The sequence below is a fragment of the Lutra lutra genome, chromosome 15 (assembly GCF_902655055.1).
Source record: "Lutra lutra chromosome 15, mLutLut1.2, whole genome shotgun sequence".
NCBI classification, from domain to species: Eukaryota; Metazoa; Chordata; class Mammalia; order Carnivora; family Mustelidae; genus Lutra; species Lutra lutra.
The window spans coordinates 23052374-23079703 of NC_062292.1; the positions used below are offsets into that span (position 1 = coordinate 23052374).

Here is a 27330-nt window from a genome sequence, read left to right on the forward strand (position 1 = left end):
ATCAAAGAGGCAAAGGATCTGTACTTGGAAAACTATAGAACACTCATGAAAGAAATTGAGGAAGACACAAAGAAATGGGAAAGCGTTCTATGCTTATGAAATGGAAGAACAAATATTGTGAAAATGTCTATGCTACCTAGAGCAATCTATACATTCAATAAAATCCCTATCAAAGTTACCATCAACTTTTTTTTTTTTTTTACAGAGCTGGAACAAAAAATCCTCAAATTTTACAGAGCTGGAACAAATAATCCTCAAATCCTCAAATCCTCAAATCCTCAAACAAATAACCCTCAAATCCTCAAATTGGTATGAAACCAGAAAAGACCCCAAATAGCCAAAGAAATGTTGAAAAAGAAAAGCAAAGCTGGTAGCATCATAATTCCAGACTTCAAGCTCTATTACAAAGCCGTAATCATCAAGACAGCGTGGTACTGGCACAACAACAGAAACACAGATCAGTGCAACAGAATAGAGAACCCAGAAATGGACCCTCAACTCTATGGTCAACTAATATTCAACAAAGTAGGAAAGAATGTCCAATGGAAAAAATACTGTCTCTTCAACAAATGGTGTTGGGAAAACTGGACAACCACATGCAGAAGAATGAAACTGAATCATCTTTTTTTTTTTTAAAGATTTTATTTATTTATTTGACAGATAGAGATCACAAGTAGGCAGAGAGGCAGGCAGAGAGAGAGGAAGGGAAGCAGGCTCCCTGCTGAGCAGAGAGCCCGATGCGGGGCTCGATCCCAGGACCCTGAGATCATGACCTGAGCCGAAGGCAGCGGCTTAACCCACTGAGCCACACAGGCGCCCGCGAAACTGAATCATCTTCTTACACTAACCTGGGAAGGGTTAGTTCTTGCTTTGGCTAACTTAAAGCAGGGTGCCTGGGTGACTCAGTGGGTTAAGCCTCTGCCTTCAGCTCAGGTCATGATCTCAGGGTCCTGGGATCAAGCCCCGCATCGGGCTGTCTGCTCAGCAGGGAGCCTGCTTCCCCGACCCCGCTCTCTGCCTGCCTCTCTGTGTACTTGTGATCTGTCAAATAAATAAATAAAGTTTAAAAAAAAAAAAAAAAACTTGGCTAACTCAAAGAAATTGAAAGAGGATTTTCACTTTTACCAAAAAAGGCCAGAAGTGAAAACAGCATCCAGCATTCGTTCTGCAGTGAGTGGTCACAGGGGCTGCTCTGAACAGCCCGAGGGGCACTGCCCGCCTCCTTCCCCAAGAACTTCATTCAGCATCAAGCTATGGTGGCTTGAAGCTGTACTTTATCTCCGTTTATTTATTTTGTGTATCAATTACCAAGATATGTCCTAAGGTATCAGAAAGACCATTAGCAAGATATATTGTAAAATATCAGAAATGCCCACTAGAGATTAGTTTGAGGGACTGGAATGTTCAAAATATTTTCCATATAAATTAACGGTAATTGCCTCCTTGCTTTATACCAGTTCAAACCAAGAAAGGCTTCCTAGGAACACTCTACTTACAAACAGCAGGGGAAACCTGTTGGAGAAACCAGAGGAACTGATAAAATTGTACTGTTTTCCAACTGCCACCTCTTACTAGCTAATAATCCACACAACCATAGAAAATGCTCAAGTTAAATCTGAAATGACTTGAATTTTAAAAAGTAAGCTCTTCCATCAGATCTAAGCAATAAACAAACAGTCAATTTAAATGCATTTTTGGTGTATTTATATCTGTAAAATCAGATATCTTACATATCTTACCTGATTTAATTTTTCAGTGTGATTCAGCCTTGAAGTCTCTACTACATTTGACTTAAAAGTCTTTTCTACGTTCAATATTTGCTTCGGTGGTTCCATGTTTGAAGCAGGTTGTGAAAAGTGAGACTTTACAACTGGGAAGCCGGTGGAGTATGATCCGTGTGGTTTCATTCTAAAAGGCTGGGTAAACATTTTACCTCCTTTTGTGAATAAAAGAACAGAGAAAAGTTGTCAATAACAATTTCTACTTTATTTTCTGGTGGTTATCTATAGAGGATATAATCTAACTGCCCTCAACTTTGAAATAACAATTTTAAAAAGTGAGCTTATGTTTTCATATTGCCAAATATAATTTACATACAATGGAAAAGATCTGTCATCTATAGAAGAAAACCAAGAGATCATTAAGTGTGATACTACTGAGAAGGTTGGGGCTTCCACAGGGGCTACCTAAAAACTTCACTTAAGGCCACCTGAAAATAGAAGCAGATTTCAATAGGAGGTCAAAAAGTCTCCAAGTAAGGAGTCTGCTTAAAACTGTTTCTCAAACCCAACAATCACCTCGTAGTATGGGAACAAGGAAAGGCAATAAAAAGCTACATAATTAAGGATATTCTAGAGTACACATTTTTTTTTCTTCAGCATTTGAAGGAAGGGAAATACCACTGGAAAGATAAATATTGAGGTACAGCATGAAAATTTATCACTAGACTTCATTATAGCCTAACTCTTTACCATAAGATCAAACACACATGTGCACACACACACGGTTTCCAATATATCCTGTGGAAGAAGGGTCCACAGATGGGTAACATAAACAATCCAATCACTGGGAAGGAATATCGCTCCCCTCATTCAATAAATTGGCAAACTGCTTTATACAAGTCAACCTCTTGTAAGTTTAACAGCATGATCCGTTTGTCTCCTTAAGTCTGAGCAACTCAAGAATACTGATACTGTTGATGGTTCAGGGTTAAACTCAAAAAACACTCAATGGCCCCTGCAGTCTTTCCTGACCAGAGCATGTAAACACCCTATAATCTTCATCAAATTATACTTCCTATCATAGTTTAAGTATTGGTTTCTACACTTGGGACCTTCTCATGGTTTCACCTACATTAATCTAATTACAGATTTTAAAGAAAAAGAAAAATCACTGAACTAGGCATAGAAATTCTCCAAAAAGGCTCAGTGTATAGGTTCTGTACTGTCAAGGGTCTAGAGAGGCACCATACAAATGATCACATTGGTCTTCTGAGACTTTGAGACAGTGATTCAGGGATGAAAGGTACAGCATAGGGAATACAGTCAATTGTATTGTAATAATGTAGCTACACTGTGGTGAACATAAAAAATATTCAAAGTTATCAAATCACTGTGTTGTACACATGAAATTAATGGATTTTATGTCAACTATACTTATATATATATATATATATATACGTGTATATATATTTTTTTAAAAAAAAAACAACAAGAGGGACAAGTATTGGGAAAGAAAAGCACTGAACAGTATTAAGAGCTGTGCATCAAACCTTGGCTGTAACACTTTTCTAGTCATGCAACTTTGGAAAAGTCAATTAACTTTCCTGAGCTTTCTTTCCCTTATCTCTAAAACTGGGTTATTCACCCTTCTATGCTGTGGCAATGAGAATCTAAGGTAAAATGCTAAAAACGGTGGTTATCATTACACTACATAAATTACTGCAGTGCCTGCTAGGATATCAAAGAACTGTGCCAGCAGAAATCAGATGGCATGGGATGCCTGGGTGGCTCAGCCTATTAAGTGTCTGCTATCAGCTCAGGTCATGATCCCAGGGTTCTGGGATGGAGTCCTGCATCAGGCTCCCTGCTCAGCGGGGAGCCTGCTTCTCCCTCTGCCTGCCACTCCCCCTGCTTGTGCTCTCTCTGACAAATAAAATCTTAAAAAAAAAAAAAAAATCAGATGGTAAATGCTACTGACTAGTATTGTTTTTTAAACTCTTCATTTTCAGGGCACCTGGGTGGCTAAGTCTTTAAGCATTTGCCTTTGGCTCGGGTCATGATCCCTGGGTCCTGGGATCGAGCCCCACATCGGGCTCCCTGGTCAGCGGGAAGCCTGCCTTTCCCTCTCCCACTTCCCCTGCTTGTGTTCCCTCTCTTGCTGTCTCTGTCAAATAGATAAATCTTTTTAAAGAATAAAAAATTAGAAAAAAAACTCATTTTCCACATTATATCTTTACACGAACACAAATGACTCATGTTCACTTACAGTGTCCCAGAGAAAGCAGATCTTGTGTTTTTATAGTAATAGCTACCACTTACTATAAGCTTACTAAATGCCAGGCACTTTTCAGAGTTCATCTCATTTAATCCTCAGCACAACTCCAAGAGGCAATTATTATTATTCCTATTCTAGAGAAGGGAAACTATGGCTTGGACATTTTAAGTAACTTGCTCAACATCATTCAGCCAGCAAGTGGGAGCGCCACGATGCAACTTTCAACACACTCTGGGAGCTGAGACATTGCACATCTCCATAGCTGCCACTACTGCTCCAAATTCTGCTAACCCACAACACTGTGACTAATGCACACATGCTTACCTGCTGGCCATCCTCTCTGCTGCTTCTCTGATACGCTCTTCTTTAGCATCAACAAAGAACCTGCTCTGGTCTGCTCTACAGAAATGACATCCGAAGCAGCATTAAGCACTTCAAACATAGAGAGAAATCCATACTGCACGTACTGGAATGAACGTCCAAATCGTCTGACAAATGCCTTCTCAAAATCAGAAAGGAGAACGGGAGATAACGCCAAGAGGTCTTTCAACTCACTCTTCACAAAAGCTGGAAGAATGGGGGGCACCCTTCCTCGGTAAGGTACTCGCCGACATGAGCTTGGCCCAGAGCAAACACTGGCCCTTCCCTTCTGCACGGAGTTTCGAACCTTATGGCTGCTTCTCTGTTTTGCAACCAAACTTGCTATTCCTTTGGTGGATTCATCTGGAATGGCTAGGGAGGTTTGGAAAAAGAAATCATATTTAGATGAAAATTTAACTCCTTTTTTTATCCTGTGCATCTGTCGTTATATAGATAATTTTTAACTCTCCAAAGAGCTGTGTATCTAGGTAGCATTATAAAAGTGAACCTTTGGTTCCTCCATTTCTTGTACATTACGGCTGACCACTTGTTAACTCCTCTACCAGAGGATGAAGACAGAAAGATAAATCCTACTATTTAGCATTACCACTGACTGGTGAAACATCTGAAACTCTCAAGATGAATAAACTTCCTTGTAATGTTTATGTTTCATGAAATTTAAAACATGAGTTCATAATTTAAAAGTCCCATTGTTATGCTTCCCCCAATTTAAGGTACAATAATCTGAAATCATATGCAAAATGTAGTTTTTGTGAATGCACCTTTTTCCGGGGAAAGATTTCTTCATTTTGTTAAAGCTTTCACTCTTCCCACAACCTCAAAGGTAACCATGAACCCTCTCCCCCTCAAAATGTTAAAATCCCCTCCCTGGAATACAGGGTAATTGCTATATGCGGGATAACTGCTGTAACAATTCCTTTTAAGTTTTTATTTTAATTCCAGTTAAAGCTACAGTGTCAGTTTCAGGGGTACAATACAATGATTCAACACTTCCATGCATCACCCATTGCTGATCACAAGGCAACTCCATAATCCCCATCACCTATATATTTGCTAGAAAAATTCCGTACCAAGTAATAATTACTGCTTAGCTTATAGATCTTAAAACCTAAGCTTACCTTTCAGTATTACAGTACCATCCCCACAGGGGCAGACAGTGACAACATCAGGCATGTCCAACACCAGCTCCATAGTTGACCGATAGCCAAGGACTCGGAGCGGCAAATGACTGCCAACCATCAAAAGATACTCCTTTTCCAATTGCTGTGGGGTCAAACCATCTTTGGCGGAAATGAGAAGTGACCTTATTTCTTTCCTCAGGCATTCCTGTACACGCTCCTGTTCAGACATTGCACCCTACAGGATTTAAGATAGTAACATGGCTCATGAGACAAACCCAAGTTGGGGGCAGGGCTTTAAAAGGATCAATCGTGGAATATAAACAACCAAGAAGCGAGTTCTAAAGGTGATGAAGCAGGAGCAAAGCCGTGAGGGTTCTCTGAAACGCTGCATTTCTCAAATCACTCACACAACTCAAACTCGAAATCTCACCCTGTGATTAACCTGCACGCCCCTCGAGAAAAATCACTGCCCCTGGCTAATGGGCGTTAAGTCCCCAGTTCCTGGCTCGTTTTTGTTTTTGGTTGTTTTGTTGTTGTTGTTGTTGTTGTTTTGCTTGAAGCTTTAACAAGGGTTTGTTTGGGACCTTAAGTCTACACCGAAAACCTGGCATCCGACAAACCTCGCCAACGCTGGGGAAAAGCCCGGGAGGGAGGCAAACGCAAGGCCGCCTTCCCCAGCGCTCGAGGGAGAGGGCTCCCGGTGAGGTCCCCGCACCAGCACACCTGCTCCGGCCCAGACCCACGGGGAGGCCGCCGGCTTCCTCTTACCAAGTCAACGACCTCGGTTCTGCCAGGGTGAGGGGGTCCCCTCCCCGCCCCCAACGTCTCTCCCCGCCCCAGGCGGTGTGAGTAGCTCTCCTTCCCGCGACCCCGAAGACAGCCCAGGCCGCGGTGGGAGGCCGGCGGGGCGCGGGCAGGTGGAGCACCGCCTCTCACCCGTGGCGCCCACAGCGCTGGCGCTGCCGTTGCGGGGCCGGGAGAGTCAAAGGGCTTCCCCCGCCCAGCGGCCGACAAAATAGCCGCGCCAAGGCGCCCGCGCGCCTGCGCACCAGTGCCCGAGGGCAGGGGGCGTGCGACCCGGCGCCGCGTTGCAGCCCCGAGGGCGCGCGGCCGGTGGGACGGTTGGGCCGGGCCGCCCGCTCGGGAGTCGGGGCCGGGGGCCGCCAGGCCGGGCCCTCGGGCAGCGTTGGCTCCCTCGGGAGATCGCCGGCGCTACCTTCTCCGATGTGGCTGGGACGACTGCGGTTCCAGAACGTCTCGGATCACCTCCCCGGCCGGGCAGGGGCGAGAACAGGTGGGCCGTCCCGCCCCAGCCCTGCGCAGACGGGAGGGGGAGGGGGCCTCGAGGTTCCGAACTTGGGTGTGCCTCAGAATCACCTGTGGAGCTTACAGAAGTTGGGATGGGGGCGGGAGGGGGAAGGGAATGATACTCAGGTCTGGTCGGCAGAGATTCTGTTTCAGCAGGTTTAACGCGGTTGAAGTAAAATTACAAGCGATCCTGAAGCTTGGTGGAGAATCAGGGCAGAGCCGGACGCAACTTGGGCTCCAGAAGAGAGCGGGTGGGGCGCGGAGAGCTTCTTGAATGAGTATGAAGAATCTTCCAAGTGCCACTGGCACAAACGAGCTAGGAAACTAAAGAAGAGAATGTATTTTGAAGAAATAACCTGGGGATGTGTTTACTGGATAGGTAGAATGAGCCAATTTTCTAAAGTCCTTGAAAACCAGAAAGTTTAAGAGGTACCAAATAGGCACAGTATAAAGACCTCAAAATGTACAGTCTAATTAAAGGAACACGACAAACCAAAACATAAATTTTGAATTAAGAAAACATGTGCGCACACCTGTACTTTATTTTCCATCTAAAATTCCATGATGTGTAAAATCCAAAAAAGCTCTGGGAACAAAATGTTCCATCAGTGAGCCAGTTATATTGAGGAATCCCTGAAAGATCATAGAGAAGATTTATGGGTTTATAGCAGAATGGACAGGGCAACAAAAAGGAAAATGCTGAGAGGTGAAAAATGAATCCAGACATTCCGACATCTGAATGACAAATGTTATAAAAGCAAAAGAAAGAATGGAGGTGAGGTTTGGGAGTTTAAAAAGAAGGAAAATATCCCAGATGTGAAGGAAAACGCATTTTCAGATTGAAAAGGGCCCACTGAGTCCTAGAATAACTTATGAAAAAGATCCCATCCTAGACAAAGCCTAGGAGAAAGGAAATCAAGAGATTTTATACAGAAAGAGGTTACCTATAAAGCAATGAAAATCAGATTGCCATTGGATTTTTCAATGGAGAGGTACCTTCAAAGCTGAAACTGGAATCCTTTACCCAGCCAAATCAGCATTATGTGCAGGAAAAGAAAAGACACTGTCAGACATATAAGATTCAGAAAATTTATCAACTCACTAAGTAACTTGGGAATGACTCCTGCAAAATGAATAATGAATTGAAAAAAGAGTATCCCAGATTCTTATCCCCAACAGCTAACTACCACATCCTGAGCACTGACTCAATACTCTTCTCAAAGATTATCCAATTTTCCTCCCAGTTACTCTGAGACAGAATTATGATTCCCACTTAAAAAGTGAAGAAACTGATACACAGACATGAACGAAAATGGAACAAAGAGGGATTGGCAATAAAAACATAAAACATAACTGAATCTAGAAAGGTATCGGTGCATAATGTGAAAAAGGAGAGCTTTAAAAAGATATTCTGGAGCTAAATCCCAGATCAATACCTGCACACCAAGGGTTAAGGGCTGTTGGGAGTTACTTGGGCAAGGAGACCCCTTTGGAAGAGTAGTTGCAGTTGGAGTCATCACTTACTTGGATTTCCAATAATGCACTGTCTTCTGTGGTAGCTAACCTAGGAAGTGAAAGGGAATGAGGTGGGAATACGTTTGATGGTGCCACTCACCTCTGCAATTCTCCCGGTATGTGGTAATACTCTTGATGTATTATTTGGCCCTCAGAGGGGCATTTCCTACCAAAATAGCCCCTGCTTAATGAGTGAATGTGCCAGTGCAGGAATCCTGTCAGTTACTGGGATCCCCATTCCAGCTCTTCACTGGGCAAGTAGCATTTAAAACCACAGGATGGACTCACAGTCCCACCAGCCCTATCCAAAGGTAAACTTGGGCCAGAAATCAATTCATTTATCACCTAACCCCTGTAAGCTCAGAATGTAGATGGCAAACCGTGACATTTGGGGTCCCAGAAATTAATGTTAGTTTAGAATTAATAAATTATAGTCACTGAAAAATATAGGTACTTCCTTTTCTTCAGAGTAGTTATCCTAAAAGGATCACAAGGCCTTTGGGGGAAAGCTGGGAGACGAAGGTTTGCAGGGCTTGGGAACAGCATTTCAGCACCATCCTTAAGAACATTTGGGCTGGAAAAAAAAAAGAATATTTGGTCTGGGGCACCTGGGTGGTTCAGTGGGTTAAGCCTCTGCCTTCAGCTCAGGTCATGATCTCAGGGTTCTGAGATTGAGCCCCGTATCGGGCTCTCTGCTCAGCGGGGAGCCTGCTCCCCGCCCCCCCCCCCCTCTGCCTGCCTCTCTGCCTACTTGTGATCTCTGTCTGTCAGATAAGTAAATAAAATCTTTAAAAATATATATATATTTGGGCTACATTCAACAGGCTCTGGGTCTGGGATCTAATTTAGCTCTGGGAGTAGAGTGATAAGCCCCATCTCTCACTCATGAGATACCTTTGTTCCCCACCTGGAGTTGTGTTTTGTTGGTTTGTTTGCTTTTGTTGTTACACAAAGCAAAAAGACTTAGTGGGTTATCGTTGAGTTCATTCCTTGGGATCCTGCCATTAATGGAGCACAACCAGAGAGTTCTGTGACTCTCTAGACCAATGTGTTTTCCATCCTGCTGTCTATGGTGATGATCAGAGTTAATTCTGCTAATTAGCTGCCTCCAGCTGGCCTCCTCCCAGCCCTGCCTGCATCTGGGAGTATGTTTCAATTGCACCTGCTCCTACAGCACTGCTGCCTTAGAAAACAGCCAGTAAAGAGTTTTTGTGTTTTGTTAAGCTTCTGCAGCTTTAATATGTGCCTCATGACAGGAATGAGAGGATCTGTAGATAAACAGAGAGGGAGTGGGTGAGTTGAAGCTCATTATAGAACCAGTATAGCATTCCTGCCTCCCAAAGTTGGGGGGTTTTTTTTGTTTGTTTTTAACATTACTTCTGATTTGGGACCATTTGATGTCACGGTTCAATTCTAGTTCCCACAGCAATTACTCCAACCTTTGCCATCCCTCCTACACTTTTTACCTGCTCCTGCCTCACCACTAGAAAAGTCTTTGCTCGGACTCCCAGAGAAAATGGAGGCTCTCATGTATGAACCTCCTCAACTTTCAACCCAGGCATCTACACCAGCCCCGCTCACATCTTTGCACCTGGTCTCAGCAGGTGAGGGCCCATCCATCCCACTCCTGAGTCTATCCCCCCAACTCCTCTAGGACCATGACCTTTGGCTATGATTACCCAGTCTTGTATATTCAATATCTCCTTACAGATCCCTTTCCTGTAACGTAAAATTATGCTCTAAACCTTTTTATCTTAAACAACACAGACACAGGGAATGGGAGACAGAAACACACTCTTTTGACCTGTACACCTCTGTAACCATTTCTGCGTGGCTAAAACCTTGAATAAACTGTCCACACTCATTTTTTTCCCACTTCTTCATCCACCATCACTAAGCAAGGAGCCTGCTATCTACACAACTTTCTTAAGTTACTTTTACCAAAATCATCAATGACAAATCTTGTAATTCACAAATTTTAAGGACTTTTCAGTCTTTCCATTTCAGATGATCTCTGATGTTTATTCTTGGTGTTCCCTCCTTTTGTCAAAAATCTCTCCTCAGTGGGTTTCTATGCTGCCGCACCAGGCTTTGCTCCCAGTTTTCTGCTTCATTTCCTATTTCTGGTATTAAATGCCCACATACCCCAGGGTCTGTCCTTGGCCCTTTTCCTTTTTACTGTTCACCCTCTTCCTAAGTAACCTTTTTCACTCTCACGGTTTCAGCTTTGGCTGCTGCCTTCCAAAAAATCATGTTATCTTTTCAGCTCCTACTATGTTCCAGGCACTATTCTAGAAGATGGGACTAAAACAGCAAAACAAAGTGCCCGTTCTCCTGAATCTTACCAAAGACAAGCAAAAGCAGACAAATATGTAACATTAAGTAATGATCATCGCTCTTGAGAAAAATAAACCAGGGTAAGGGAGTGAAAAAGGGGCTGCTTTGTTTAACCTCTAGGACAGTGGTTCTCGAGGTGTGATTCCAGAGCAGCAGCAGCAGAACCTGAAAACTGGTGAGCTGTGCCGATTCTCGGGCCCCAGCCCAGAGATCCTGCTGAATCAGAAAGGGTCGCGGGGCAGGGGTGGAGAGTTCCAGCAACGTGTTAAAAAGACCTCCAGGTGATTCTGATGATTCTCATGCATGCTTAAGCGAGAACCGCCACTGTAGAGCAGTTTCCCACCTCACGTACCATGGACCCATGACAGATGTGAAGCCTAATACTGATTTTCCCACCCACCGGGGCAGCTGCAGGGCTAGGGGAAGAGCAGGTGCCCGGAGCCCGCCACCCCAAAGTAGCCTCCACCCAAACTTTTCTGAGGCAACCAAGCAGGGCCCCCAGATATTAACGTAAGGGCCATTCAACACTCACTGCTAGGCTCGAGAAGCTGGGCGCAGAACGACCTACTGCTTCAGGGCCGCCTTTGCGGCTGCGGACGAAGCCTCCCCGCCGCCCCCCGACAGGGACGCAAAACAGCCTGCACGGCGGGAAAGAAGGCCCGAGCGGGGGGCGTGGCTCCCGCTGGGCCCGCCCCCTTCGCCCCGCACTTCCGGCAGCTTCCACTCTAGTTGCGCTTTCCGTTCCTCAGAGGCTCCTCAGAGTTTCATTTTTGGTATATCCCTTACGACAAAGTCTGACTGGATTTGAAATCCATTTGCATCGTCACGAGGAATGGCAGAATTACATTTGTTGATTAAAGAAAAAATACATGATTCTTTAACTTGAATAAATTTTCAAGTGTTTGCAAAAATAGCTTTAAAAACTTTTTAAGCATTTCACAATGTATTTTGAATTATCGCATTGTCCACCTTAAATATATATAATATTTGTCAATTACTCTTCAAGGTTGGAAAATAAATAAAAACTTAAAATTGTGTGAACACGGGATGCCTGGGTGGCTCTGTTGGTCAAGCGGCAGACTCCTGGTTTTGGCTCAGGTCTTGAGTTCATGGATCAAGGGATGAAGGCTACCACCTCAAACTCCGAGCTCAGCAGGGAGCCCGCCAAAAGATTCTCTCCTTCTGCTCCTCCCCCACGCATGGGGAGCATAAGCTCGCTCTTTCCACACCCTCAAATAAATCTTTTTTTAAAAATTGCACGAACACATTTCTCACCAATGGTAACAAAAGTTTTAAAAGCTAAAAGTTTTGATTAGAAATTTTATGTGACTATTTCAAACAATTTATATTTGTGGAAGCAAGCTCGTGCTTCTTTTTTCTCATTTAATGTGTACTTGGGGGCAGGGTGCTTCCGGATGGCTCAGTCAGTTGGGCATCTATCTGCCTTCAGCTCAGGTCATGGTCCCAGAGTCCCAGGATTGAGCTCCATGTCCAACTCCCTGCTCAGTGGGGTGTCTGCTTCTCCCTCTAACCCCTCACCTTGCTCTTGGGCTCTCTCTCTCTCTCTTTCAAATAAATAAATAATTTTAAATATTAAATAAAGTGTACTTTAGGGCACCTGGGTGGTTCAGTTGATTAGACAATGAACTCTTGGTTTCTACTCAGGTCATGATCTCACCGTTTTGAGATTGAACCCTGCATCCAGCTCTGTGCTCTGAAGGGAGTCTGTTTGAGACTCTCTTTCCCTCCCCTTCTGCCCCTTCCCCTCCACTCTCTAAAATCAATAAACCTTTTTTAAAAAATAAAGTGCACTTGGGACACCTGGGTGGTTCAGTTGGTTGACCATCTGACTCCTGACTTTGGCTCAGGTTATGATCTCAGAGTCCTGAAATGGATCCCCTTGTGTCCCCTCAGTTGGACATCAGCCCCACTCACCCAATCACTTTGACCAGACAATATTAAGAGTCATCGCATTTTCATCAAAACATAACTCATATCCCCCTCTCACCTGGATTATTGGGTCTCTTTACCTCCATCCTCTGCCCATTTCAATTCACCTTCAATCTTGTCTACAAACTCACTTTTCAAAATTGCCAATCTGACCTTATTACACTTTGCTTATAAAGCTTTTATAGCTTCTTTTGCTATAAGATAAAATCCAAATTCTCTCATATGGTGTTAAAGGCTTTTCATTTCTTGGGCCGCCTATGTCTCTGGTCTCCTCCTTTGCCAATTCATCAACAACCGGACATATATGAAGTTCTACCTTCTGTACTGCCTTCTCCAGGGGAAAGTTCAGTTCTTGAAACCCACCGGAGGATCACATGCCCATCTCTGGATATGGCTCAAACTGGGTCCCTTCTGACTCCACCCAAACAGAATTACCCCCTCCTCTGTGTCCTCCTGGTACCATATAGATCAGAAGTACTCTACCAGAAGCAATTTTGTCCCTATTGGATACTTGGCAATGTCTGGAGACATTTTTGGTCATTGAAACTGAGAGTTTCACTTTGTCACACCTGACTACACATTTGTATCTCCCTGTCACACTATAAATTCCTCAAGGGCAGGCACCTTATCTTACCTTTACATCCTCAGAGGTGAGCAGGGCTACATACACAGTAGGTGCTCACTAAGTTTCTGTGAAGTGAATTAATGAGAGAAAAGTCAAGTCAGTCTTATCTCACCACTGTGGCTAACAAGCTGACAATAGCAGCTTCTCCCTCCAGGAGAAGAAGGTGAGAACACACATGTGCAAAATCAGTATAATAAAGGGAAGTGGGTCTGGCAGAGATACCTACAGTTATGACCAACTACTTGTCCCATAAAGGTCAAAATAGCCACGTTTCTCATGCCTTCAATCTCCTCACCACCTCTCTCATTAACCCACCTGGTCACCAAATTCTCTTGATTCTCTACCTGAGAAATAGCTCCCGCATCCTGGCCATTGCCATCCCCAAAGCCCATGGCCAGCTCCCGTCAGCACCACTCTTCTGTGCCATCTTCCTTGGCCTCTCTGCCATCTACAAGTTGAGAAAGTCAAATTAGGTCCCTGTAGTTTCTTCCAGCTGTAAAATGGTAAGATTTGCAATTTTATCTAGTGACAGTGAATTCCAGATTTTCCGTCAAATAATTCATGTCAATACTCCTTCCTTTTACCCATATGGATATAAAATTTCAAAACACTGAACAGAAATAATTATAATTTAGAAAGCGTTGAAACCATCCATGGCCTTTTTGTCTTGGAAACAAACTCAAAAGTCAACAACTGTAATTGGTCTTCCCTTCCTAGTAACCCCCTCACAGATGCCAGTCTCATAACAAATCCAAACAAGGAGGAAAGTATTAAGAGTACAAAAATGTGTACATATACTTTCAACAAAGGGCTGATAATACTTTCAATTAAAAAGGAATCTAAAAAGAAAACAGCAACATCATTGTAAGTACAGCCAGCTAGGGACTCATTCTGCTACCTCAGCATTCCCCAACCCCTCCACCTTTCAGAGATGCCAGATTGACCTCTTTTCCATGGAATGTCACACTTTTTTTCAGATATCATCATTGCCATCCATAACCCCGACAGCTTTGTGTTATAAGCAGGTGCTTGCATTACTGTTATACGTGGATATAGAAAATGAAGTACAGATTACGTAACTTATCCATGGTCCCACAGCAAAGGAGATTGAGAAGAAGCACCCAATATGCACTCCAATGCCAAGTTAGACTTTTTTCTCATCAGTTTTTCTCCTGCAAGAAATCCCTCTATCTTATTGGCAGACACAGTACAGTTTTGAGATTATCATCTGGCATTGCAATTCTTGGAGTAAAAATTGAGGTGCAAGTTTATTTTAGGAATGTATAGCTAGAACCCTGGATCAAATTAATTCGTAAGTGAATCAAAGGCTGAGAAAAAAATAATAAATGCTACAATCCGTTTCATGCTTCTCTGAACAGGGAAATCTTTACAGGATGATAAACTGTGTTTAATTGCAACAGCTCATTTGAGTGAATATTAAGTAATCGCAATACTTTTCCCTCTGTGGGCCAAACGCAGCTTCTGAATTTTTCTCAATGTCCTGCTCTAGGCAGGAACTATTAATTGAGACAGGCACTCGAAGGAAACATTTGCCTCCCCTACATCACGCACACAATAATCGGGTTTGGGGAGTAAAAACAAATCTATTTAAATTACTTTATTACCAATCTTAAAAGTATTTCATTCCCAGTGGCCTAACTTGGAATATATGGAAGAAAGTAGTGGAATGGTTTTTCCAGATTCACGTAAGTTACTTCGGTCCTCTTTCTTTAATAAGGTTTTGAGAGGAACACCTGTGTGAACTCAGTAAATATTGAAAAATACAAATAAATGAACCTTATTTCTGCCATCCTGATCTGAGCTTGGAATAGACTCATAAATCTTGAATTTGAAGGGTTACCCATTCAGTGAGAAACAAGTGGTTAACAGAGGGTAAAGGGTAAATAAATGTATTTCATGTTTCAAGCTCCTCAGAAGCCAGTGGGGCAGCTCCCCCCCCCCCCCCCCCCCACCGTTCGCTGCTGGATGGACAGTGGCCAACGAACCTTGACAAAGTCCAAGCCAGGCCTTCACCAAGCAGGCAGGCGAACAAGGAGTAGCCAAAAGCAAAAGCATCCCCTTCCTAAAAACAAAAGTTAAAGCAGATCCCTTCCCTTCTACGATTCTTCAAGAAGCATTACATCAGCAACAGGCTTAAACATTAGTAAGCACAATCGTAAGCTAATAAAAATAAATATAAATGCAAATAAGAGAGTGTGTGCATGTGAAAGAGAGGAAAGGGGCCTAGAAGAGTTTCCCCCCACCCCAACAACATTTGAAATGTAAATGGTCCCAGAAGTAGTCCGCCCAAACGACAGCACTGGTAAAGCAGCGGCAGAACGCAGGGCCAGGATATAAAATCAATGAGGCGGAATGGGAAAGGCATCCTCGGGAAGCCTCCAGAAGGGCAAGGGCGCGCTTGGGGAGAAGTTTCTAACGTTTCCTTAAAGACCTAATTCGCCGACCTATTCTCTCCCCTCCAGCTGCCCGGCGCTGCACGAGGACCACATCCCCTAGTCCTTCCAGTGTTCACGAACCCCGCGCGGAGCCCCCCGCCCCTTCGGCGGTTTGCGGGCCTCGGGGGTGGCTCAGACCACTGAACCTGCTGCACCGCTCAGATTGCCGTCTGTAGAAACCCGCGTTCAAACACCACGAAGCGGGACACGGCCTTCACGCAAACGCGTCGCGGGAGATCCCCCGAGACGCGGGGACTGGTAGGACTCGGCGTCCCGCCTCCCCGCGAGCAGAGCCCCCCCCCCCCCCGCCCCGCGCCCCGCCCCGCGCCCCGCCCGCGGTCATTACCTTCCCAGGTCGTGCCTGAGGGTCACTCCGCCCCGACAGCGCTCCCGGGCTGGCTCCCAGCGATGGAGAGGAGGGCTCGGAGCTCCTCCAGAGAGGCCCACGGGAGAGGCGGCAGGTCCCCCCACAAGGAGAACAAGAGGGCGAGGGCCGAGAGGGGCGGTGGAGGCCGTGGGCGCCGGGACGCAGGGCGCGAGCAGGCGGGGAGCCGGGGGGAGTCCCCCGCGCCCGCAGCCACCGTGGTGGACGTGGATGAGGTCCGGGGCTCCGGTGAGGAGGGCACCGAGGTGGTGGCGCTGCTGGAGAGCGAGCGGCCCGAGGAAGGTATAGCAGGTCGGAGATGCGGGAGATGGGGTGGCCTTTCCGCGTGGTACCCAAGGGACGGCAGGTCGAGGAGAACGAGTCACGGCGCTGAGAGCCCCCGAGGCCAGAGCAGCCTGCTGGACCTGCTCTGATTCCCAGAAAATGAAAGGCCCGAGTTAGGACCCGCCATCCTCCTTCCCAGTGATGGGGACCCAAATACATCAGAAGAAATACAGATGACATCAACTAAATACTGTTGGTCTCAGAGGCTAGCCTTGGATGACAGGTGGGAGGGAGAGTGGTCCAGGTTGAGGACCAAGGAGCACTTTTGGCAAAGGAATCTTGCAGGAGTTGTTGTGGCCAAGGAAGAGTATATGGGCACCTAATTTAAGTGCAGACATTCAAGAACTGGTGGTTCTGGGCGACTGACCAGCTTATTCTTTTCCCCTCATCCCCACCCCTCAGTCTTACCTAAAAGTTTTGTTTTTTTTTTTTTTAGATTTTATTTATTTGTTTGACAGACAGAGATCACAGGTAGGCAGAGAGGCAGGCAGAGAGAGGAAGGGAAGCAGGCTCCCCGCTGAGCAGAGAGCCCGATGCCATGCGGAGCTCGATCCCATCCTGGGATCATGACCTGAGCCGAAGGCAGAGGCTTTAACCCACTGAGCCACCCAGGCGCCCCTTACCTAAAAGTATTTTAACCTTTCTTCGGGGTGATCATTTGGCAGCAGAGCCAAGTGGAGAAGAGCTAGACCTGAATTTAAACCTCAGCTAGTAGCCATGGGATCAAAGGTGCGGCCCTCACCAGCTGTGCCAGAGGGAAAACAACTGCACCTACCTGGGAGGGCAGGTGTGAGGATAAAAGGAGATGTGGCGCTCAAAGCACTTTGCACAGAGCTGGGAGCAAAGAACAGACCCAATTTGAACAGAATCCTTGCAAGCTAAAATAGAGGAAGGTTAGACCAAAGGAAGGAATCCCTGGGAAAAGATGTCTTTTTGGCTTCTGTGGGTGGAGCAACTCTTAGGTACAAATTTATCTGTTTCCAATCCTTTTTAGAGTAAATGGAAGGAAAAAATGCCTTACACCTTTAGTGTAGAATGGCAGAGGTCTAACAGAAAGTCGGTAAGGAAGCGTGTGTTATTTTGCTTTCTGCGGGCTATGAAATTTTAACATCATTTCCTGGTTACCAGCAATGTAGTATATGTGGGTGCATTGAAAGGTGTGATTTGACAAAGATTCGTGCAGTTGGTGCAATTTATATGGATCATTTTAATGCTGTTTGGCCCAACGGATGCCCTTTCATCCGTCGGAAACTTCGGGTCTTTAAAGGTTTGTTAGGTTCAATGCTGCAGTATTGCTGAGGTGAGAGGTCTTGTAGGTATTGTGCTTCAGACCACATCGGTTGGGGTAAGCAAGGAACAGAGGCCCCCTTTAATATCTGCCAGGCACACACTCGGTGTTTTACTGAGTATTATTATTGTTCCCACATCGCTGATAGGGAAACTTGCGGGGAAATTAAATGCCTTGCCAAAGACCTACAGCTGGAAGCAGGGGATGGGGGGAGTTCCAGAGCCCGCCCCTCCTTACATGGTGCTGCCCCTGCTTCCTCCTCAGGGTCCTAGCACTGCCACCAGCTGTGTGGCCTCAGGCAAGGAATTTGCGGACCTTCCTCAGTCTCTCCAGCTATAAAGTGACTGGAGCCCAAGACCCTAAGCAATAGACGAGAAGTCCCATCGAGGATGAGGTGGCCTTGCTGAGCCCTTGTCTGGGAAGTTTCTGAGACTTCCAGGGGTCCTGGGAGGGAGAGGAGCAACAGCCCCTCCTCCTGCTCACCTAGCACCATGCTCCCCCAGCCAGGCTCCTTAAGACTTGGGAGAGATGGGGGCGCCTGGGTGGCTCAGTGGGTGAAGCCTCTGCCTTCAGCTCAGGTCATGATCCCAGGATCCTGGGATGGAGTCCCGAATCAGGCTCTCTGCTCAGCAGGGAGCCTGCTTCCGCCTCTCTCCCTGCCTGCCTTTCTGCCTACTTGTGATCTCTGTCAAATAAATAAAATCTTAAAAAAAAAAAAAAAAAAAAGATTAGAGAGAGATGAAAAGAGCTTCACCTTACCAAAATGTTGGAGCTTCTTAGACTATGGCCTATCTAAGACTCTCTCTGCCTTAACATTTAGTATTTCACTATTCACTTAAACCAAACAAGCTGACTATTCAAGGAACTCATTCCAAGAGAACAATACTCTGTGAGTAAAGCTATTAGTTAGATTTGGGGTATTAAGTATCATTTTTTTGTTGTTGTTGTTCACATCTCTAACTCCTATGTGAAGGCATTTTGAGGACTTTCTTCCCTTATAAAATGCTATTTTGTCCGTAGGTGTAATTTATTTCTTTTTACTTGCCAGGGTCACCACTGGCAATTGAAATATGTTTATAAACTAATTAAACATGGCAATACCACCCTTATTGTCCTTAAGGAAGAATATTGTAAAAAACCAACACGATGTTGATAAAGCAGCATTTCCCAAAATAGATTGTGTGAGAAATAAATTTTATGGGACATTAATTTCCTTGGAGAAAACACTGCCTGGTCAAATGTTTGGGAAATCCTAGGTTAAACAAAGCTAAGAATGCTTGTTTACTGTAGGGATTCTCCTACCTTAATATGCATGTGAACAGGGGAGCTCTAGGAGTAGGACAGGGAACACAGGATTTCCTAAACTTGTTTGTCCTGGGAACTCTTGTTTTGTTTTGTGGAGCAGTTAGTGTTTCATGAGACACACTTCAGAAACTACCATACTGCAGCATTTAGTGCTGATGCTAATTTTGGGCTGATGCTTGTGTAGCAAGTGATTGATTTGGTGATGACTTTGCCAATTATTTTCCAGTCACAAAAATCAAATATTCAAGGCTACCAACTAGTTTTCCTCCTTTTTTTCCCCCATCCCTTGAAAATAGGCTTTTCACCTTCCTAATCTTTAGTCAACTTCTGGTCATCCGTGATGTTTTTAAGCTCACAAACAGCATCCCTTTGGCCAGCTTCCCAGGACCTGGAGATTAAAATTCTTGAGGTTTCCATAACTAGTACATTTAAATAATTTTCTCTATCCACTTCTCCTTCATCCTTACAAGTCAACAAATATTTATCGAGCACCTATATTGGGTCAGGCACTATTCTAGGCCCTTGGGGATACAACATAAATAACCCAGGAGGCTTGTGTTCTTGAGATTAGTTTCCTGAAACATTTTCCTTTATTACTCAAGCAATCTGGAGTTCTGCAGTCCAGTTCCTCATTACTTTTATTTCTAGATGCTACAAGGCTGATATTACCCCATAGGGATGATTTTTTCAAAGACTGTCTGGAGGTCCACACCCTAATCCAAAGAAGAGACTCTAATGGAGGAATTTGAGACATTTGGGGCAGGTAGTAGATGGGGAAGTCATTTCTGAGAAGATGAGTCTCTGCACTCATGTGGTTTGAATCACATAAGAATCAATACTTGATACCTAATAAGCACACTTCAGTGATTTTTATGTAAATATGAAATTTCCTATTTATATCAATGCTATAAAAACTATCTCATGAGAGAGTTATGAGATAGTTATTATGAGCTAGTTAACATCTCCACCATATAGATGGGGAAACAGGTTTTGCGGGGGTTTTTTGGTTTAAGATTTTATTTACTTCTTTGAGAGACAAAGTGAGTGAGAGAGAGAGAGAGCACACAATCGGGGCAGAGGGAGACGGATATGCAGACTCCGCCCCCCGCAGCGGGAGGTCTGATGTAGAGCTTGATCCCAGGACCCAGGGATCATGACCTGAGCCAAAGGCAGACGTTTAACCAACTGAGCCACCCAGGCACCCCAACTAAACAGGTTTGAAGAGGTCATGTGCCTTGCTTAAGGTCACTGGACAGAAAATGGTGGAGCCAGAACTCGATCCAGACCTTCTGCCGAGATTCTGTGCTTTTTCCAGGTACCCCACTACAGCCTTTCCAGAAGTCTGTTCCACCTTCCACAGCCCCACAGAGCCCTGCCCAGACAATGTCCCATCATGCGAACTGGCCATTGATATCCAGCTCCCTCTAAATTTCTAGCAAAGTCTACACACTGCTCTGACCCTCCTACCAAGAACTGGATGAACAAGTACTGGTCAGTGAATATGGTAACATTCCAGTATAATTATTCTTTTTTTTTTTAAAGATTTTATTTATTTATTTGACAGAGACAGAGAGATCACAAGTAGTCAGAGAGGCAGGCAGAGAGAGAGGAGGAAGCAGGACCCCTGCTGAGCAGAGAGCCCGATGCGGGGCTCCATCCCAGGACCCTGAGATCATGACCTGAGCTGAAGGCAGAGGCTTTAACCCACTGAGCCACCCAGGTGCCCCTCCAGTATAATTATTCTTTTCCTTTGTTTTGTTTTTATTTTGTTTTGTTTTGTTTTAGGTACCAAGTCTTCAGGTTTAGGGGTCTGTGAATGGCTCCTTGTCCTCACATCCCTGCTCTTCATCATCGTGACCTTCCCTTTTTCGATCTGGTTCTGCATAAAGGTAAGATTCCGTGAGACCCCAGAAAGGAGTTTCTTGGTGCCTCTCACTGACCCCAGCTCCAGTCCTCTCTCTGTGACTTGGTATGTGCTGTCTGCTCTGCATGGAATGGCCTCACCCCCACTCCTCTGGGAGTCATTGGGAGGCATTGTCTGTGAAAGATTAAGGAAGAGAGAGTAAGGGTAGGCAGAGAGAGCTGTCAGACAAGAATGCAGCTCTGACACCTGTGCTATGAGAAGTGAAGGAAGGATGGGACAGAAAGAGCCTCAGACTGGAGTGTAGTGTTGGCCAGCTGAGGGGGAACTCCAGAGCAAAGTCCGCTTCAAAGAGGAGTTCCATGATGGGCAGAAATGGCCAGGCCCTAGTACCCCTGCCATTGCTGTCATTGGCTGGAGCTCCCGGGGAAGATCAAGTCCTTGACTGGAAGACTACAGGTGCTGCTGGGACCGTTGCTGATGGCACTTCTCAGGCACACCCCTCTCCCTCTCCCCGCCCTCCTCTTCTTCCTCTGCCCCCAGCACCCATCCCACCCTCCAGCCGTCCTTCTTCACAAAGGGTGTTGGATTTTGTCCAGTGCCTTTTCTGCATCCATTGAGATAATCACATGCTATTTGCCCTTTATTCTATTGAGATGGTGTATCACATTCATTGAATTTTGGATGTTAAACCAACTGTGTGTTCCTAGTTATAAATCCCACTTGGTTATGGTGCCTAATCCTCTTTTTATGTTCCCAGATTCAGGCAGCTGGTAGTTTGTGGAGGGTTTTACATCTATATTCATAAGACATATTGGTCTGTAGTTTCCTTGTGATGTCGATCTCTTGTTTTGGCATCAGGGAAATACTGGCCTCAGAGAAGCAGTTGGGTGGATTTCTCTGCTCTTCTCTTTCTGAATTTGTGAAGAACTGGTATTACTTGCTTGTTAAATGTTTGGCACGATTCACCAGTGAAACCATCTGGTCTTGGACTTTTCTCTGTGGGAAATTTCGAAACTGCTAATCAGTCTTTTACTTCTGGGTCTTTTCAGTTTGTTTTTTTCTCAGGTCAGTTTAGTACTTGCATCTATACTGGGATTTGTCCATTTCACCTAAGTTATATCTAATTTGAGGCATATAGCTGTTCATAGTATTTTCTTTTATCATCTTTTTAAAAATTTTCCCCCTGTAAGGACAGTAGTGATGTTCCTATAATTCCTTTTTTCATTCCTGTTTTTGGAAACTGAGTCTTCTTTTTTTCTCCCTGGTCCAGTTAGCTAAATATTTGTCAATTTTGTTGATCTTTTCAAAGAACCAACTTCTGGTTGATTTTTCTATTGTTTTTCTATTTTCTATTTTATTTATTTCCACTCTAATCTTCATTAATTTTTTCTTTCTGTTTGCTTTAGAGTTAGTTTGCTCTTCTGTTTCCAGCGTCTTACGGTAGACAACTGGGATTTTATTTTGAGATATTTTTTATCTTTTATCATAGGCATCTATGCTATAAATTTTCCTCTTAAGCACTGCTTTAGTTGCATATCTCATGTTTTGGTATCTAAGTTTTTGTTTTCATTCAACTCAAAATATTTTCTAATTTCTCTTTTGATTTCTTTTTGATCCATTGGTTATTTTATTTTTTTAAAGATTTTATTTATTTATTTGACAGAGATCACAAGTAGGCAAAGAGGCAGGCAGAGAAAGAGAGAGGAGGAAGCAGGCTCCCTGCTGAGCAGAGAGCCCGATGTGGGGCTTGATCCCAGGACCCTGGGATCATGACCTGAGCTGAAGGCAAAGGCTTTAACCCACTGAGCCACCCAGGTACCCCGATCCATTTGTTATTTTAGAGTGTGTCATTCAGTTTTTATATATTTATGAATTCCCCAAATTTCCTTGTTAATGATTTCCAATTTCATTCCATTGTAATCAGATAACATACTTTGTGTAATTTCAATAGCTTTAAATTTATTGAGGTTTGTTTTATGGCTAACATTTGATCTATCCTATAGATGTTTCATGTGTTCTTTTTTTCACCTTTTTTTGAAGATTTTTACTTATATATTTGAGAGAGTGAGAGTGTGAGAGAGAGGGCACCAGAGGGGGGAGAGTCAGAGGGAGAAGCAGACTCCCCACTGAGTGGAGAGCCCAATATAGGGCTCAATCCTGGTACTCTGGTATCATGACCTGAGTTGAAGGTAGATGCTTAATCGACCAAACACAGAGGCACCCCAATGTTTCATGTGTTCTTGAGAAGAAAGTGTATTTTGCTGTTGTTGGGTGTTGTGTGTAGATATCTGTTAGGTCTCGTTTGTGTATAGTGTTATTCAAGTCTTACTTCCTTGTTTATCTTCTCTGCCTAGTTGTTCTCTCCATGATTGAAAGTGGAATATTAAATTTTCCAATTATTATTGTTGCTTGAATTGTCTATTTCTCCCTTTAGTTCTTTTGATTTTTGATTCTTATATTTAGATCTCTATTTTTAGGTACATATATGTTTATCATTGTTATACTTTCCCAACACACTGGCCCTTTTATTGTTATACAGTGTCCCTCTTTATCACCAGCACATTTTTGTGTGTTTGTTTTCAATTCCATTTTGTCTTGGGTGCCTGAGGTGACTCAGTGGGTTAAGCACGCGACCCTTGATTTTGGCTCAGGTCACGATCTCAGGGTCCTGGGATCAAGCCCAGATTGGGCTCTGTGCTCAGCAGGGAGCCTGCTTAAGGATTCTCTCTCCCTCTCCCTTGGCCCCTGCCTGTGCATGCACATGTGCACACGCTCTCCCTCTCTAAAATAATTAAATAAACCTTTAGAGAGGAAAAAATGGTAAACCTAAGGGTAGAGGATACAAAAGCAGAATGATGTGTAACATTTGAGCAAGGTCTCAAAGGAGTAAGTCTCCTCTGCATCTCTAGGAAGAATTTGTTTCTTCCAGTAAAGGCAGAAAAGAAACAAGTAATGCCAGGGAACCAGGAAATCGGAGGTGCCCGGGGCCTGCTCTAGGAAACAAATCTAGGTAGGCATTCCTTCTCATTGTTTCAACAAGAAAGGCAGGATTCAGGTACAGGACTTGTAAACCTCAGAAAGATCAACAAGCCATGTCCCAAGGGACTTTAGTTGCAGGGTGGTGGGGGGGGCGGAGCTCTTCCCTTAGGAATCACACTTCAAAATGTGTTACTTTTTGTCTCTTTACTGCATTTTCATATTTGACTAATTATTATTCAGTGGAGCTTTCCAAAGTGGAGGAAGGATGAAGAAGGAAAGCATGTCTACAGTCACAAATAATTCATTTGTTCATTCAACAAGAGTTCACAGGTGGGGCACATATACAAATCAACAGACCAAATAAACTAATGATAAGCAAGCAGTAGAACCCAGATTTTGATACTGGGCCAGAAAAACTGAAGTTTATTTTTGAAGTAGTGTGTGTTAACTTCCCTGTTTCTCTTCTAACATACAGATATTTCTACACAAAGAGAATCTTCCTTTGTGTCATTTAAAAATGCTTTGGGGCGCCTGGATTGCTCAGTGAGTTAAATCCTCTGCCTTCAGCTCAGGTCATGATCTCAGGGTCCTGGGATCAAGCCCTGCATCGGGCTCTCTGCTCAGCGGGGAGCCTGCTTCCTCCTCTCTCTCTCTGCCTGCCTCTCTGCCAACTTGTGATCTCTGTCTGTCAAATAAATAAATAAAATCTTTAAAAAAAATAAAAATAAAAATGCTACACATTTTCAGGGCACACTTCATTTTTCTAGACACGATCACCAATGGCAATTGGCAAATTGAGATCTAGTTGAATCATTGTGAATCAACTTCAGAAGAAATTGCAGTTTGAAACAATTATCACAAGAGGTATTAAAATATATTCCCTCTTTCCATTAAATAGCAAATGTGGGATCATTATAAAAGCTAATAATGGAGAAGTTACAGCAAACTACAAGATTAAACACACTGTGATTTTCTTGATTTCTGTATGTTGGACATCATAGAAGCATTATTTTTTAGATCATCATGACTCTTTAATCAAAATTCTGTTCATGGGCTCAAAAATTAACAAGGCCAATATACTTGCAAAGGTTTCTGAAGTTCTACCTTTACTAAGTGTACATTCTAGAAATGTAAATGTTAATAGAAATTTTTTCTTAGTTCTCAAAACTAGTTTTCTGATACCTAGGATCATTCTCATGTGCCAAGGCCTTTTGAAGACTTTTTCTTTCTTGGAGTGTTTCGAAAGATTATTTTTCCCTTTAGGTTGCACAGGAGTATGAGAGAGTATTAATATTCCGACTGGGACACCTGCTTCCTGGAAGAGCCAAAGGCCCTGGTATGAAACACTCTTCTACCCCTGCCATAGACTTGCCAATTTCTTCAGTCCATGCATATTTGTAATATGGACCTCAGATTATATAAAGTCACCTGGTTCGTGATATCTGCATTGACTAATCTGTTACTTGTAACACAGGTTATGAAAGAGTCTTCAGAGAGCATTACTATCCCGTCACAATGGCCAAGAGAGAGGATGGGCATAGAGAGTCAAGTGCCGGGGCCGGGCTGACTGGAGTAGCAAGTAGGCCTAAGACCCATGGCTGGGCACTGGTTTGAGCAGAACATGTTTTGGTTAGAGTGCTGTGAGCAAGTTCAGAATCTGTTTTGGTGGGGGCGGTGGCGGTCAGAACAAACCAGAGATAGGCAAAGTCCAGCATCTGAGTGACAAATTGGCCTTTAGTTCGTGGAATTTAGAAAACATAGACTGAGCACTTCCTGTGGTTTAGACGATGTCTAACTGCCCGGGAGGCAAAGACGGATACATGAGACATGGTTTCTGATCTCTAGGACCTTAAAGTCTAGCAGAGTTGATGTCCAGAGATCCAAGCACAGACAGAAGTATAGTTAGTCCACAAAGTCTAGTAGTTGGGGTTTGCAGATCCCCGCCAGCCAGAAAGGCATGGGAAGGAGTGAAGTCCCAGGTGCATATATTAGAAAGCATCCAAGAGCCAAGCCAGCTCTATAGAAACAAGTAGAGAATAGAGACTAGACTAGACTAGAAGACACAAATCCGAGTTTGACAATTCAGAACAAGCAGATGGATCCACACAAAAGTAGAACCAGAGCCTGTGGTCTAGGATAGGGAGCATTTGTTCTGGTTCTAGTTTTCAGCGTCCTTCTTTACTGCAACTAGAAAGGGCTAGTAGCTAGTCTGCTCCTCTGAGAGGTCCTGGGCTCCAGAGTTTGCTGGCTCTAAAGTTCATAATGGTACATGGATGGATTCAAAAATAATTTTACAGAGCCCCTTAAAGGCACTAAGACTAATAGATGTTCATAAGACACTCTTGTTAGAGAGTTAAATCTAGTGAAGAAGACAGACATGTTACTCAAGATCTGGAGGGGTCAGCACCATGACCAAGGAGACCATACAGCCCATTTTGCTGGGGTTAATCCCTGTTTATATCTGTTATCCTAGAGTAAGTTGTAACAATGCTCTCCTTTTACCCTCAAAAGTGTCCTAGATTGAACAAAAAATTATGTGGTAACTTTAGCAACCACAAACTCACTATAGGGATAGAGAGGGATTACCCAATCAGTCTGTAGTTGGAGACTAAGGAAAGCAATGCAATATGCAACCTGACCTCAAAGAGGTAAAGCCCAAACAATCTCCATACTAACCATTCACCTGTCAATCTCCCTACCACCCTCTTCTAGGCCTTTTCTTCTTTTTGCCCTGCCTGGATACCTATCACAAGGTTGACCTTCGTCTCCAAACTTTGGAGATACCCTTTCATGAGGTAAGTCAATTTTTGGATTGGATTGGATTTTGCTTTCTCTCTACATTTCATATGGCTCAGCTACCAATTCTGGTCCAAGGCAAAATGACTATTTAAGCTCAAAAGTAGAAAAGTGGAGATACGGGCTATATCAAAATTAAAAACTCCTGTGTATCAAAGGACACGATCAAATGAATGAACAGGTAGCCTATGGGGGTGGAAGAAAATATTTGCAAATAATGCTTCTGATAAGGTTTAATACCCAGAATATATAAAGAAATCTTACAAATCAACAAGAAAGCAAACAACTCACTTAAAAATGGGCAAAGGACCTTGTGATGGTTAATTTTATGGGTCAGCTTGGCTAAGCTAAATTCCCCTTTTATCAGAGTGTATCCTTTCAAATTTTTCTATGTGGCTGTATTTACAGACAGGTATACATATACTATTTTATAACATGCCTTTTCCACTCAACACTCTGTTGGATCATGTTTTCAAGCTATGTTTCTATCCCTTTGTCTTATTTTCTTCAAGATTTTATTTTTAAGTAATATCTAGACCCAACGTGAGGCTTGAACTCACAACCTCAAGATCAAGAGTCTCATGCTCTTCCCACTGAGCTACCCAGGCGCCCTTTGTTTTAAATGAGCACATAGCATTTCATTGTATGGATGTACCACAATTCACAATTCCCTATTGCGAATATTAATTTATTTTTAATT

At 43.8% G+C, this 27330-nt stretch overlaps 2 protein-coding genes across 6 annotated transcripts in view; one reads left to right on the forward strand and one right to left on the reverse strand.

Annotated features, from left to right (window-relative positions):
* Nucleotides 1-11347, reverse strand: part of TDRD5 (tudor domain containing 5) — a 91587-nt gene extending 80240 nt beyond the window's left edge. The window contains exons 1-6 of one of the 2 annotated variants that reach the window (XM_047705598.1): nucleotides 11191-11347; nucleotides 8243-8370; nucleotides 6929-7130; nucleotides 5496-5733; nucleotides 4321-4728; nucleotides 1740-1936 (exon numbers count right to left, since the gene is read on the reverse strand). In XM_047705598.1, coding sequence (XP_047561554.1) covers nucleotides 1740-1936; nucleotides 4321-4728; nucleotides 5496-5727 — 837 coding nt within the window. In that variant the 5' untranslated portion in view covers nucleotides 5728-5733; nucleotides 6929-7130; nucleotides 8243-8370; nucleotides 11191-11347. Of the gene's footprint in view, nucleotides 1-1739; nucleotides 1937-4320; nucleotides 4729-5495; nucleotides 5734-6266; nucleotides 6500-6928; nucleotides 7131-8242; nucleotides 8371-11190 lie in introns of those variants that run through there. The other variant, XM_047705597.1, reaches the window with a different exon arrangement.
* NPHS2 (NPHS2 stomatin family member, podocin) overlaps nucleotides 6614-27330 on the forward strand; it is a 29324-nt gene continuing 8607 nt past the window's right edge. For 2 of the 4 annotated variants that reach the window (XM_047705602.1, XM_047705599.1), the window contains exons 1-5: nucleotides 6614-6792; nucleotides 15717-16365; nucleotides 20777-20880; nucleotides 25098-25170; nucleotides 26547-26629. In XM_047705602.1, the coding sequence (XP_047561558.1) occupies nucleotides 16098-16365; nucleotides 20777-20880; nucleotides 25098-25170; nucleotides 26547-26629 (528 nt within the window). In that variant the 5' untranslated portion in view covers nucleotides 6614-6792; nucleotides 15717-16097. Of the gene's footprint in view, nucleotides 6793-10778; nucleotides 10940-15716; nucleotides 16366-20776; nucleotides 20881-25097; nucleotides 25171-26546; nucleotides 26630-27330 lie in introns of all 4 variants that reach the window. The other 2 variants (XM_047705600.1, XM_047705601.1) reach the window with 2 other exon arrangements.